The sequence below is a fragment of the Hipposideros armiger genome, unplaced genomic scaffold (assembly GCF_001890085.2).
Source record: "Hipposideros armiger isolate ML-2016 unplaced genomic scaffold, ASM189008v1 scaffold_925, whole genome shotgun sequence".
In the NCBI taxonomy this organism is placed as follows: Eukaryota; Metazoa; Chordata; class Mammalia; order Chiroptera; family Hipposideridae; genus Hipposideros; species Hipposideros armiger.
Window position 1 is genome coordinate 186,107 of NW_017732275.1, and position 13,572 is coordinate 199,678.

Here is a 13,572-nt window from a genome sequence, read left to right on the forward strand (position 1 = left end):
TGTTGGCCTCTTGGCTGATGAGGGTGGGTATACAACCGCATGCTACAGCTCACCTGTTATTTACACACATAAGAGGGTTGATACTGCAGAACAAGGGGAGTGCTCTGTTGTGACACAGCACATACATATTCATTAGCAAAGGCAGTCCCCGTGGACATAAGTGGTATGTCCTGATGATCTTTGTATGACAAAAAGAACTGGGAGAAGGGTAGATGGCCTTAATGGATTAAAAACATACATGGAAAAAGGGAATAGGCTGCATGAGAAATAAAAGGCCATAAAGTAACAGCTTTAAAGGTTAACTATTAAGGCGCTATTTAAACTGATTATAAATTGTCTAAAATCATTCTCATAGAATAAACAAAATAACATTTGACTTAACATGGGAAAATCAGTTATCTTCCCTACTAACTCTCAGTTCTTTCCTTTACAATAGTTGAGGACACCTGACACTAAATACTAAGGTTCTGAGTATGAATCATTTATATATTTTAAATTGCATGTATATGCATAGTTGTGTATTCTTTTGAATTGATTGTGTTAGGATATACACAGACTTTTGGAAACTGTTTTTACTTGATTTAGGTTATTATTCAAGATGTTTTACACATCTTGCCCCCCCCAATAAACAATGTAAATCTACATTATAATTTTTAAAAATAAGAATTTTATATGAGTGTGATTATATGTTCACTTGACTACTTTGATTTAATTATTGGAAATTTTAAGACACCCCACACACACACACACATAGGAAAAAAAATAAGTCTTTGAATTATGATTTCCTGTGTTTCTTTAAGTGATGGGATGTCTGTCCTACTCATGTGTTGAATGTAAGTTCAGTGGACTAAAAGTGATATTTGTTTCATCAGTGTATTTGCTTGGCATAGTGCCTAGGCATTCATCCTTATAAAGGCACGCCATCTTTTAGATAGGGTCTTACGTGTCACAAATGTACATTAAGCACACCAAGTTTCATCTTCAGTATGAAATATTTGCAAAATAGTCATTTTTATATTTGGTCACGTTTTGATGAGTGAATATTTTGAAATGTAATGTCTTTTAGGGAAACTGATTTCAGATCAGAGTCTACCCACAAATGTACTTGAAGGACAGGGTGTATACCATTCTGGTCCAAGTCATGGTACCTGGAACATTGAGTACAGGCTCTGCCTAAACTCCAGATGATGACCTATGGGACAGGATCACTTGTTTATCCAGATACCATTCACCCAACAGCTTTCCATAAGAAATAGGAAGTATAACTTTGGAGTAATTTAATCTCTCAAAAGTTATACTAAAGCTCATGATTGATTAATAGAGGATACTTTACTATTAAATGAAGCTTTGGTTTGTGGTATCAGAATCTATGGCAGGTTCAGAGGAACATATTAGGCGTGGTGGGGACTGACATATGGAAAATAGCTAGAAAAAGTACCTGGTAAACAGAGCAAAGGGGGAAATACTAAAGTCACAGCAATCTGAAAACCAGTTTTTTAAAGAAATCATTATTCATCATTCTGTACTGTTGTACTAGTGACACTGAATCAACAAGAAAAAATATTATTTTCCCTGTGCCCTAATTAAGAGGGCAGGAATGCATATAATACATAATATTTGGAAAATTTTTCTTCTAAATGGACTTTTTTTTTTAATTTCAGAGCACTATACCTGCTAATTGTCAAGAAAAATATAGTTAAGTGAAGAAAAACTGGAGCTTGAAGCTTCACAGGGAAGTCATATAAATTCCACTGCTTATGTGACTAATAAGTATGATAAAAATCCCTGATGTTGTAATGGCGAGTGGGGGCACTACGACACACTGGAGAGGGCATGCCTTGTCTACAGGGCAGCTGGTCCTCAGATTTAGCCAACTCTTGCCAGGAAAGAATGCGATCTAGTGTTGTGAGATCATTTAGCTTGTCTTGAAAAATGGGAAATATGGAAATACAGATTATTTTATATAAAGTTGACTGATTTTAAACCCTGTGCTGGACAAAGAAAACATGGTTGCAGGCTGTATGCTGCCCTCAGACTGGCAGGTGGCAATTTTTCTGTTAGAGGGTGAGGTTATTTGAACTATATTTACTAAGGGCCATTTAGCTAGAAATACCTTTATGATTGTTAAAAAAGGGTTGCTTTATTTATGCCAATAAGGTAGAATGGGGGAGGAGGAAGTAATTTTCTGCAAAATGTATTATAATTTGGAGTCTTGAGGTGTGAAAGTGTGATTTTAAGAGAAAAATCATTTGACAGCATTGCTATATAATTGGAATATCTTAAGACTGCAGATTTTGAGATCATTCTCAACTCGTTTGAAACTTATAAGTACATTGTTTCATAGTTATGGTCTCTACAATGTTGAGTCACAAATAACATTAAAAATAAATAAAACACTATGAAAACATTTTAAATTTTTGACACCTTTTTGATTAAGGAGATCACACTCTGTTTTGCTGAATATGAAAGAATTTCTATTCTTTTCTTATAACCAACATTCCCACAGGAAAATTTCCTTTTAGTAGCTGTCATGAGGTTGAAGAAAAAGTGATTTATAAATTCTACGAGTGATTTTACTTTTATCTGTCTAGTCAGTTTTGTTTTGTGTTTAATGCACCTCTGGCTTTTTTTCAAAATGAAGGAAGAACAAAAAGTATTTATGTAGCTGTTCTCAGTTGCAAAATATTTCACAAATATTATGACCTCAAGTAATCTTAATAACAATCTACTATGTATATTATACTATTATTGTCCACATTTCATAGCTGAAAACAGTGAGTACGATGTGTTTAAGTGACTTTACCAGGATTAGAATAAATAAGCGATGGCATGAGCAAAGCCAGTCGTCTGATTCTCAACTTGGGATATTCACTCTTCAAACAAAATTCTAGAACCTTCTTTATGTTTTCTCCAGCTTCTTTCTATCCCAACAATCTAGCAATGCCCCCAAATAAAACACTTCATTAGACAAAGTAGTATTCAAGCCCACAGCATACTATAGTAAATGAAGTACCAAACTACTGTATTTCCCCATGTATAAGATGCTCCCATGTATAAGACGCACCTTATTTTGGGGGCCTGAAATTTGAAAAAAAATGTATTACATAAAGTTATTGAACTCAAGTTTTATTCATCATAAAATTCATACAACTCCTCATCACTGTCAAAACTCCCAACCATTAGCTTGTCCTCATCTGTGTCTGATGACAAATCACTGTCTTCATATATTGCCTCATCCTCAGTTCCATCTATGGCATTTGATATCTACAACCACTGTATAAGATGCACCCAGTTTTTAGACCCCCAAATTTTTCGAAAAAGGGTGCGTCTTATACATGGGGAAATACGGTAACTGAGGCTGTCTGGATGGAGGACAATGCACTTTAAAATTCTCTTAACCTCTAAAATCAAACAGTCTTATAGAGAATTTAGAATGTGAAATTATAAAGATAGAAAGCTGGAAAATTTCATTGCCGAGTAAACAAAACCAGATTCCCTTGCTTTAACTTCCTAGCGTTGAAGCACAAGGATTTACACATAGTGGGCCCTCAGTTTGCTGACAAAATTAAAAGTCCCTACATCATATTCATCTTATAAAGGACTTCTAATTTTAGTGTTCTGAAGAGGGAACCAAATTAATTAGATTAAAGAGAACGCTTTCGGCGCTTCTTCCCCTCACTTTTCTCCTATTACTTTAGGACATAACACGACATTTTCAGGCTAGACTTATCAGGATATGGACTGCAGAAGATTTCAGATCAAATGGGTTAGTTCAAGTAATACTAAATACTGCTGTGTTGGCCTCTTGGCTGATGAGGGTGGGTATACAAAAGGAGAATGCTGCTTAGTCTGCTCAGACGTTTCGTTTGGCCATCACTCCCTCCCCTTGAAGAATAATAACGTAGATACTGCACAGTGCCAGTTTTCAGTGCCAGGACGTTTTGTAGGCCCTCTCTCAGAAGACGTTTCATTACATAAACCTGTATTTTTAGCCAATGAATTTGCTATTACTCTCTACCTGACATTTTGAATTCTCTGTGTTCTTCCATTTCCTACCTAGGAGATGATGAATCTGTTGCATTATTAGGCTGAGGAGACTGGAAACTAAAATTACTGTGGTCTAGTCACCCCAGTAGTGATTGTTTCCTACAGAGAACCCTTGGTAAATATGGTATTAGATTTTTAAAATATGTATTTTAAAAAATAATAATGGAAGGTTCAGGGTACAGTAGCCCAAAGGAGTGTAATGGGTGCAGTGAAGTCCGTCCTGCAGGCCCGTGGGAGCACGCCGCTATCCTAGCGCAGGCAAGCCCGCCATGCCTGCAGGTGCATGCCTCAGGTTCCTGCCCTTAGGAAGTCTGCGAAAACCTACAAATGAAGCCACGTCCCCAGCAGCCAGAATTACCCCATGGGAACCTTGGAGAAGAGAACAGCTTTTTTAGACCTGATGAACTGCTGAATAGCATATGTGTGGTAGGAGTGGGGGTGGGGTAGTGAGTGCCTCAGATTATTTCCAGGAATGTGTGCTAAGAATAGATTCTAGAAGGCTTAGTCTTTTATTTCCAATTTCCTCCCATTTTGAAAGTTGTTTTTATAGTCTTCATTTTTCTATACAAGGTTTTCTTTATCATTTTGAACGTGTGACAGAATTTTGAAAGATGCCACAGTTGTTTCATTTCAAAATAAAGAGCAACATGGAGGAAGTAAAGCAATGAGGCAGCAACTTTTAGTAATTAAACCTACATTATGAAATGGTCAGTAAAGATAACAATGGAAAATATTATCCAAACTGGCCAGTTTTATGGGAAATATAGACTTGTTCATTTATAGGCACCTAAATTCATCCTAGAACAATGAAATAACAAAATGCTCAGGCTTTTTACTGTAGAACCTGTTCTCATGTTAACACAGGGTAGAATATTTTACAAGAATTTTCTATTAAATTACACATTTTAAAAACAAATATTGAATTGTGAAATTTGCCAGCTGTATTAAAAATTTTCTGATCTATTCAACAATAGAAATCGATGGCTTGGAGCAATTCTTCAATTATCTTTAAAAACTATATTTCTTTCTACTGCTTTCTGAATTTTTAGTGTACATTTAAGCTTTATCAAAACAACAGTGGGCGTTATTGTTTTGGAGTCACGTTCCTAATAATGCTAAGGTAGTATTGTTTCTGAGTGTTTTCTTGTTCCAAAGGGAAAACATATCGAAGCTGTTTTTAAAACCCATCTCACTATGTGTGTGCCAAGTTCAGTGGCATGCATGTGCTGCTGCTTACTCACAGATATCAGCAGTGCAATCAAAAGGAGCATAACTTCTTGTTCAGAGAACATTTGACTCTACGTTTTTCATCCACTTTGCAGCAGAAATAGCACCACCAATAAACAGAACAATAATAACAATAAAAATAAGTTTGGTTCTACTTCCAATTAGTATTAAAATTTAAGAAACTGATGAAAAGGTCTTTGTGCTCCCAAGGCCCAGACAATCTCCTGAACACTGGCTTCTTCAGCTCCTAGTAATATTAAGAACCAGCTTGTGGTAAACGATTAACTTACACTTTCAAATAACACTAATGATTTTTAAGCACTGGATAAGTACTTGTGTTGCAGAGGATGTTAATAATTCTGTTCCCTTAAGTTTATTTAATTAAAGCTCAATCTTGCCTTTTGCAGCCCTGCTAAGGTTATTATTTGGTATGCATCAATAAATAAACTTTCAGTTATCTTGGTAAGCACATCCAAAAATAGTTTGAGAATCAAAAGGCAATGGTGTATCCAGTAATTGTTCCAAATAAATAATTTTGATAGATAGGATCTTTGCTTAATTTCAGATGAAATAGAAATCTTACAAAATTTAATTAGTTTTGCTAGAGTTAAACTATGCAGAAATACCCAGTGAAAACGGGCTACTTTATTTAAACTTTATATCCCTGTCTTTTATATTGATTATAACTAAGACTTTTCACATATTTTTATAAATGATTAATTTACAAGAAAAATAAATTAAGCCCATACAGGTGGAAGGTTGCCCGATTTCTTTGTTTTTAATAATTATTCTAAATCTAAAGCAGGTTGTTTTTCCCCAGTGGGCATTTAAAAAATCATTTTTGTTACGTATGTGTTAACTAATGCCAACAGTGGCTTAGCTCAGATAACTGAAAGGAAGCCATGCCCTGATACGTGTATATGTGTGTTGTGTTGTGTTGCATTTGTGGTAAATTACATTGCCTGTGACTCCTAAATTAGTTTCTGAAACCTTATATCAAGACATTTATTCAAATATTTCTTCTGTATCCATCTAATCAAAGTCTAACTCATAGCATAGATGTGTTCTTATTTTCTCAACTCTGTATTTTGGTAATCTTTTAAAGAAAAAAAAAATCCTAATAGAAATTCCCTGGAAATAAGTTATAGGACTAATGAATTTGTAGATCTTTTAGACAGTTCTATATTATAGTCACATTAATATTCTCTCCTTTTTATAAGGCTTGAAGTAAATCCCATGACACTAGAAGAATTTAGATACTGATTACTTGCGATTGGTTCCTGGTGATTTGCTCTTAATAATTTCCAGTTGAATTTAATGAAAGTATGATTCCTGAAATGCTACTTCATTAAAATTGCATCTTTTCCCCTTTAAGTGTGGATTCGGTCATTTCACCCATTTTGCGGTGTGTTTTCCTCCCCCTTAAAGAATAATGATTGAGAAAGCAGAAACAATTAGGAATATCACTTTAGTTCTTCCTAGAACTCATACCCAGAGTTTCTCTGAGTGAAATGATGCAAGCTGCACTTCATCCAATTTTCCTTTTTTTTTTTTCCAATTTGATGAGGTTGTTTTTAAAAGACAGAGTTTGAAAAGAAAACAAGATTTAGGGGGAGTGAGTGGAAGTGAAGAAAGAATCTGTTGCATGTACAAGAGAAGCAAGGCCTTTAGTATTTTTATTTAAAAACATATGTAAAGCTTGATTCAGTTATTCTGTGCAGCTTTCAGACTTAATTTAATTGAGATGGTGATTTGCAAATGAATATCTACATGGATCCTTTTTTAAAATCCAAATGCAAATGAGTACAACTACAGTAAAATATATTTGCAAATGAATCCTGTTGCTTTATTCATTTATTGTGTAATTACTGCAATCCTTCCCACCTTGTTTTCAGTATTTCTTAATCATTAAGTCGGAAGCATGACAGCAGTGCCAGCCCTGGCATGATTCTCTTTGACTAAAACCTTGTAAATTAACACAATTAGCACAGCATCATCCTGCTAATTAACTTCCAGTGTCTGGTGCAGTGGTTTTGCAAACAAGGAAGAGGGAGTCAGAAGGGAATCAACATGCCATTCTGTTACCAAACTCTGTGCTGTGTTCAGTTTAGCTCAGTAAGTCAAAGCTGGCCATGTCAGGAGCCAGAGTCAGGCCATGAAGAGCTAAAGCGTTTGGGGGAGGAGCACAGAAGGGGGTAGGAGCTGTCAAAATAGACTGTGGGTAATTCAGGAGGGAGCTGATGCCACAGATGCTTCATTTAGACCAGGCCTCCTTCTTATCAAAGAATCTCTGCCAGAGGGCACAAGAGAGTTTGCAAAATTCACTTTGGGTAATACAAAGGAGATTAAGGAGGCCTGCTTAATATAGCTGTACCAGGATAGGAAGTGTTCCAACCAAGCAGAGATTAGAATGGGATGAGCCAGCACTGGGAAATAGAACAGGGTTCCAGTGCTCTTCTGTAACTAACTATATGAGAGTCCTTGAGGGTACATTATAAATCCCTTTGGGTGCTGGTTCCCTAATCTGTAAAATGAGGTAATTTCTAAGGTCTCCTTAAACTATAAAATTCAAATGAATCTCTGATTCTAACTGATTAGTATTTTCTCTTAAATGAGAAAATACTCATTTTATAGATTCTGCATGTCACCTTGCTTTAGTTAGTAACTAACAGATAATAGAATTACCCATAGCATCTCATTATCTAGTTGTACTCTTCTAGTTTCTGCCACACACTGCTTCCCATAGAAATGTAGAGTTAGAATCCAAATTCTCTTATTCTCTCATTCTCTCTATTCTCATCTTCCCTTTCACCTATTTCCCCGCTCCCCCCCCGTGTGTGTGTGTGTGTGTGTGTGTGTGTGTGTGTGTGTGTGTGTGTGCGTGCACGCGCACGCACATATTTTCTCTCCTCTTAGTAACTTGGAAGCTGTAAGACAGAGAGAAGGATTGTAAGAGAAGGAGGGAGACTGCTAGCTAGAAGACCGACAGACAAGTGATGCTTGTTTCTTTTTTCAGACTCAACAACAGAACTGAGAGGCAGAAAGGAGCCAGTTGTAATTCATACCGAGTTGTAGGCTTTGTGTGATGAAAGCGATGGAGCGCTGCCTGGGAGATTGCTTTGCTGCACTCCACGAAGCAGATTTGAAACTGTCGTGGACCACTTTAGATGAGAGTTGGATTATGGAATGACCTGCTATGTCTGTGTCATATTGTTCTGTGCAGGGAGCATTATACTGTGCTAACTAGGTGTTCAGTACCAAATAAGAGAGGTATCCTAGATGTGATCTGTCAGCTGTGTCTCATTTTTGTATTGGTTAAAATATAAAACAATCTGTGATGTGAAGAGACAGAATATCTAGCTATTGTACACGTGTAATACTGTAACTTGCTAGATATTTAAAATGGATGCATATTTTATTGTAAGAGCCAGTGACTGAATTCTCATTTGACAGGAATGTGTGTGTACATATATATGTATTTCTCTCTGTGTGTAGCAAAAGAATTGATAGGCTTAACAGCAATCAATTTGCCTATCACTTAAAAATGAAAAAAAAAAAAAAACCAAACCAGGTCTTCTGCAGTTTTCATTTAAATTCAGTTTACTCTATACCAGGCTGAAATCGAAGCCATTTTAGAGTATGCGTATTATAGAGATCATAGCAGGTATTAGAAACTGGGGGACATCCTTTATAATGTTGCTATTATTAGTGGAAAATAATAGGTAACAAAATAAGTTTGGGGGAAGCTGTATCAGTTCTGATGAATATTTATGTAATCTAACTTTCCCCCCAAATCCTTAGGCTTGAAGATGCAGTGGACGCCGGAGCATGCCCAGTGGCCAGAGCAGCACTTTGACATCACTTCGACCACTCGGTCTCCTGCCCACAAAGTTGAAGCCTACAGAGGTCATTTGCAGCGCACCTATCAGTATGCCTGGGCAAATGATGACATATCCGCCCTGACTGCATCCAACCTACTAAAAAAATACGCAGAGAAGTATTCTGGCATTTTGGAAGGCCCTGTGGACCGACCTGTCCTCAGCAACTACTCAGATGCACCATCAGGGCTAGTGAACGGTCGGAAAAATGAGAGCGAACCCTGGCAGCCTTCCTTGAATTCAGAAGCTGTGTATCCCATGAACTGTGTCCCGGATGTTATCACTGCCAGCAAAGCTGGAGTCAGTTCAGCCCTCCCTCCAGCAGATGTCTCTGCAAGTATAGGGAGCTCTCCTGGGGTGGCCAGCAACCTGACAGAGCCTAGTTATTCCAGTAGTACCTGTGGAAGCCACACCGTCCCTAGTCTTCACGCAGGGCTTCCCTCTCAGGAATATGCCCCAGGATACAACGGATCATATTTGCATTCTACTTACAGCAGCCAGCCGGCACCTGCACTTCCCTCACCCCATCCATCTCCTTTGCATAGCTCTGGGCTCCTGCAGCCGCCGCCACCGCCTCCCCCGCCGCCAGCCCTGGTCCCGGGCTACAATGGGACTTCGAACCTCTCCGGTTACAGCTATCCCTCTGCGAGCTATCCTCCTCAGACTGCGGTGGGATCCGGGTACAGCCCTGGGGGCGCACCTCCTCCGTCAGCATACCTGCCTTCAGGAATTCCTGCCCCTACACCCTTGCCTCCCACCACGGTTCCCGGCTACACCTACCAGGGTCACGGTTTAACACCTATCGCACCCTCGGCCCTGACAAACAGCTCAGCAAGTTCTCTCAAACGGAAAGCTTTCTATATGGCAGGGCAAGGAGACATGGACTCCAGCTATGGAAATTACAGCTATGGCCAACAGAGATCTACACAGAGTCCTATGTACAGAATGCCCGACAACAGCATTTCAAACTCAAATCGGGGGAATGGCTTTGACAGAAGTGCTGAAACATCATCCTTAGCATTTAAGCCAACGAAGCAGCTAATGTCCTCTGAACAGCAAAGAAAATTCAGCAGCCAGTCCAGTAGGGCTCTGACCCCTCCTTCCTACAGTACTGCTAAAAATTCATTGGGATCAAGATCCAGTGAATCCTTTGGGAAGTACACGTCGCCAGTAATGAGTGAGCATGGGGACGAGCACAGGCAGCTCCTCTCTCACCCAATGCAAGGCCCTGGACTCCGTGCAGCTACCTCATCCAACCACTCCGTGGACGAGCAACTGAAGAATACTGACACACACCTCATTGACCTGGTAACCAATGAGATTATCACCCAAGGACCACCAGTGGACTGGAATGACATTGCTGGTCTCGACCTGATAAAGGCTGTCATTAAGGAGGAGGTGTTATGGCCAGTGTTGAGGTCAGATGCATTCAGCGGACTGACGGCCTTACCTCGGAGCATCCTTTTATTTGGACCTCGGGGAACAGGCAAAACATTACTGGGCAGATGCATAGCTAGTCAGCTGGGGGCCACATTTTTCAAAATCGCTGGTTCTGGACTAGTTGCCAAGTGGTTAGGAGAAGCAGAGAAAATCATCCACGCCTCTTTTCTTGTGGCCAGGTGTCGCCAGCCCTCGGTGATCTTTGTCAGTGACATTGACATGCTTCTCTCCTCTCCAGTGAGCGAGGAACACAGTCCAGTCAGTCGGATGAGAACCGAATTTCTGATGCAACTGGACACTGTACTAACATCGGCTGAGGACCAAATCGTAGTAATTTGTGCCACCAGTAAACCAGAAGAAATAGATGAATCCCTTCGAAGGTACTTCATGAAACGACTTTTAATCCCACTTCCTGACAGCACAGCGAGGCACCAGATAATAGTACAACTGCTCTCACAGCACAATTACTGTCTCAATGACAAGGAGTTTGCACTGCTCGTCCAGCGCACAGAAGGCTTTTCTGGACTAGACGTGGCTCATTTGTGTCAGGAAGCCGCGGTGGGCCCCCTCCATGCCATGCCAGCCACAGACCTTTCAGCCATTATGCCCAGCCAGTTGAGGCCCATTACATATCAAGACTTTGAAAATGCTTTCTGCAAGATTCAGCCTAGCATATCTCAAAAAGAGCTTGATATGTATGTTGAATGGAACAAAATGTTTGGTTGCAGTCAGTGATAACTTCTTAACAAAAGTGTAATGAATGTTGGCACACACACATAAAACCTGCTACATAGGGTCTAGAGCCCCTTTCCAGTAGTGTTTAAATCGCAAAGGGTACTGGGGAAGATGACAATTAAGTTGAATCTTTAAAGTCAGGGTAGATTTGGAGGAAAAATGCATCCAATGAGAGCTTCTGATTTGAAAGCCCCAGATGACAGGAAGCATCTGCTGATGCTCAGTTCGGTTCAAGCTGGACGACACTCACCAAGGAGCAAGGTGCAAGTGTGTTGACATCAGAAGGACATGAACCTCGTGTGTTGATTCCATTCTGCTGTTCTCGAGATTTAGTTGCTGTCAAGTGCCTGGAGTGGTGCTTTATTTTTTGTTTGCCTCACAATTACATTGGTGGCATGTGCTAATATAAAGAGCTTTAACTTCAAACATTATCGGACAAAAGAGATGAACGGTTGTGTTTATGACAGAAAACCAGATTTTTGCCATTTTAAGAGCAACAGTATTCCTCAATCCTGTCTGTTCTGCAGTATTAAGCTAAGAACAGGTAAAACAGGGTAACGGTAATCTGGACCTTAATTTCTGCAGTTCATTTCTTTTAATGTTCTTGTCTGCAAAAACTCAGGAAAGCGATTGTGATTTGTACAGTACCTCAAAGGAATGTGTTGAAAGCACTATGTACTGCTGAGAGTAATGGGATAGGCTTCAATGTTACTTTATATTAAAATGTATGTTTACCTCAACAATTGGAAAATAGCAAGGAAAATTACTTTGAATGTATCCAGAAATATACTGACATGTGATACAACTAATTATTTACAATTTAAAGTAGAAATGGAAGGATTCTTTTTTAAAAGGTTCTTTTTACTAATTATGGGGAATTGACCAGAGCAGAATAATTCTTTATGTCAATAAGTGCAAGAGTTCTTCGTACATTGCTCCTTGATAATGAAGTGAAAATGTTCTTAAAAGGTACACTGGTTAATGGAAAGCTACTTACTCAGTTTGTGTTAGTGTCTAGAACAGTCAGCCACAAGACCTGTTTAGGACCCTGAAAGTCACAGTACCTAAAAACTAGGACTGCGTTTTACTGCATAGGTGGCGGTGGTGGTTTGCAAGTTCTCTCTTAAAACTGCTGGGAATGGTGTCATTCTATTCACTAATCTAACCTATAGGCTTGCCGTGCTGTTTGATAGGAAGCAGAAGATAGCAACCAACCAACCAAACAAGTAATTCAATCAATAAATACAAAAACCAACCGACTTATATACATCCACAAAGAACATTTACATCTCTCCTTTTTGACTCCTCTTGTGAGTGCAATTTTGCTTCTCATTTTGAAACCTTCTGGGCTCCTGCATTCATTTCTACCTCAGTTTTGTTACATTTCTCTTGGAAAGTAAAGTAGGATATTGGAAGTGGACGTGGACACACACACACACACACACACACACACACGCACAAATAGCTTGCCAAACATGTTACTTTGTTTTCTTCCATCTTTTCCCATAAATCTAGTTTCTAAATACATCAGTCTTCCTGCTTACTCCTACCTAAGTCGGCCCCCCACTCCAATAGCATATGTGCATTTTTCTTAATTTCTCATTCCTCTCTTGCTCCCCACCAAGTTGTTCTTTGTATCCTTTAATGCTTTATGTGCAACTTTTCATTGATAACTGACAAATGCTCGGCAATGCCTCTGAACAGACACAGTGTAGGCTGTAGCTTTCCAAGGCCACTGCCTGTACTTAAGCAGAACAGCCTGGCTTTTTGAATGTATTTTTCCTGTTACTTTTTTTTTCTTTCCTTCCTTTTTTTAGTTGAGACATGCAGTAACAAAACTGTTGCAAAGCACTGGCATTTTATGTATTCAAAAAGTGATGTACATTTTTTTAAATTTTAAATAAATGCAATGGGAAGCCCCAAGAAAGTTATTTCTGTTATTGTTTTTTTTTCCTTCAAATATTTTTACTGATTTCATCCACAATGTCAATTTCTCTGAAACACAACATAGAGAAAGTTAATAAGAACTTCATGATATCTCTGATATTTTATGATGTTTGATCATTACTCCTAGTTTTTTCTTATTTTTCATGTTCCTAAAAACTGAACCAGAATTTAACTTCCTATGATATTCTATGAATTAAAACTGTGCTTAGTATAAAAATTCCATAGTAAAAAGCAGTGCCTTTCATTAAGGATACAAAAAATAATATTTAAGTACATCCTCTGCTTTTCACAAGTGAAT

General features: G+C 38.6%; 1 protein-coding gene across 6 annotated transcripts in view; it reads left to right on the forward strand.

Annotated features, from left to right (window-relative positions):
• FIGN (fidgetin, microtubule severing factor) overlaps positions 1-13,258 on the forward strand; it is a 134,754-nt gene extending 121,496 nt beyond the window's left edge. For all 6 annotated transcript variants that reach the window (XM_019630646.1, XM_019630649.1, XM_019630650.1 and 3 more), the window contains one exon: positions 9,076-13,258. In XM_019630646.1, the coding sequence (XP_019486191.1) occupies positions 9,076-11,327 (2,252 nt within the window). In that variant the 3' untranslated portion in view covers positions 11,328-13,258. The remainder of the gene's footprint in view (positions 1-9,075) is intronic.
• Positions 13,259-13,572: the final 314 nt, after the last annotated feature.